The sequence below is a fragment of the Chanos chanos genome, chromosome 5 (genome assembly GCF_902362185.1).
Source record: "Chanos chanos chromosome 5, fChaCha1.1, whole genome shotgun sequence".
NCBI lineage: Eukaryota > Metazoa > Chordata > Actinopteri > Gonorynchiformes > Chanidae > Chanos > Chanos chanos.
In genome coordinates this window covers 2,101,677-2,102,703 of record NC_044499.1, presented here as the reverse complement: position 1 = coordinate 2,102,703, position 1,027 = coordinate 2,101,677, and the positions used below count along the sequence as shown (strand labels likewise).

The window sequence follows — 1,027 nt, the reverse complement described above, 5'->3', positions numbered from 1 at the left end:
AGACCCCACGGCAATGCCCACCTCCTCAGGAGTAGACCACGCTGTGATTGGTGGAGTGGTGGCTGTCATCGTCTTCATCATGCTCTGCCTCCTCATCGTCCTCGGCAGATATCTCATCAGACACAAAGGTACACACATACACGTATTTACAGACTTAGGGGCGGGACCCGAATGTTTGACTGTTCGGATATTCATTTGTTGGGCGGGTATTTGGTTTTCAGTTTTGGCATTTGTAAATCGTTTTCTTTTTTTGGGCTTTGTTTTGTTTTGGGTCTTTTTGTTTGCTGAATGTAGGCTATCAGTAAATTTAAACTGCTAAATACATGTTGTCAGCACATTCTTGTACTATATTTATCATTTTTAATTGCACCGTTATATGTGGAAATACATGCTGCCTTCAAGGGGCTGGTGGTAAGATCCTACTTCCGAGTTCGGAAATCGTAATTACAATTTGTCGCGCATTCGAGTTCGTGGCTGGAAATCTAGCACAAATAAAGAAGCAGCTTTTACAAAAAAAATGGACGACCTGTCAAAAACATTGTTTTTATGACTGATGTTCTCTTATAAACATGATGTAGATCGAAGCGGTGTCAGGCGACAGAGACAGGTTGGAAAGGAGAGGATGTGTAGCATTTAGGCTTTAGGACAAATGGCTCTGATAACCTAATAATCTCCACCAATAAGAAAGAGAAATTAAAGTGACCAGCTAGATAGCCAGTGAACCACTGAAGCTCTGGAGCCCAAAAAATGGTATTCGGGACAACCCTAATACACACACACACAGACACACACACATGCATGCACACAGACACACACACTCATGTTGTTGTTGTTTTTTTTGTGTGTGTGTGTGCGTGTGTGTCTGTGTGTGTGTGTGTGTGTATGTCTGTGTGTGTGTGTGTGTTTAGGGACGTATCTGACTCACGAGGCCAAAGGCTCAGATGATGCTCCTGATGCGGACACTGCCATCATTAACGCAGAGGGAGGTCACTCTGGAGCGGAGGACAAGAAGGAGTACTTCATCTAA

General features: G+C 43.6%; 1 protein-coding gene across 1 annotated transcript in view; it reads left to right on the top strand.

Annotated features, from left to right (window-relative positions):
- cadm3 (cell adhesion molecule 3) overlaps positions 1-1,027 on the top strand; it is a 44,313-nt gene extending 43,286 nt beyond the window's left edge. Inside the window, exons 10-11 of the mRNA XM_030773376.1 lie at positions 3-128; positions 909-1,027. Coding sequence (XP_030629236.1) covers positions 3-128; positions 909-1,027 — 245 coding nt within the window. The remainder of the gene's footprint in view (positions 1-2; positions 129-908) is intronic.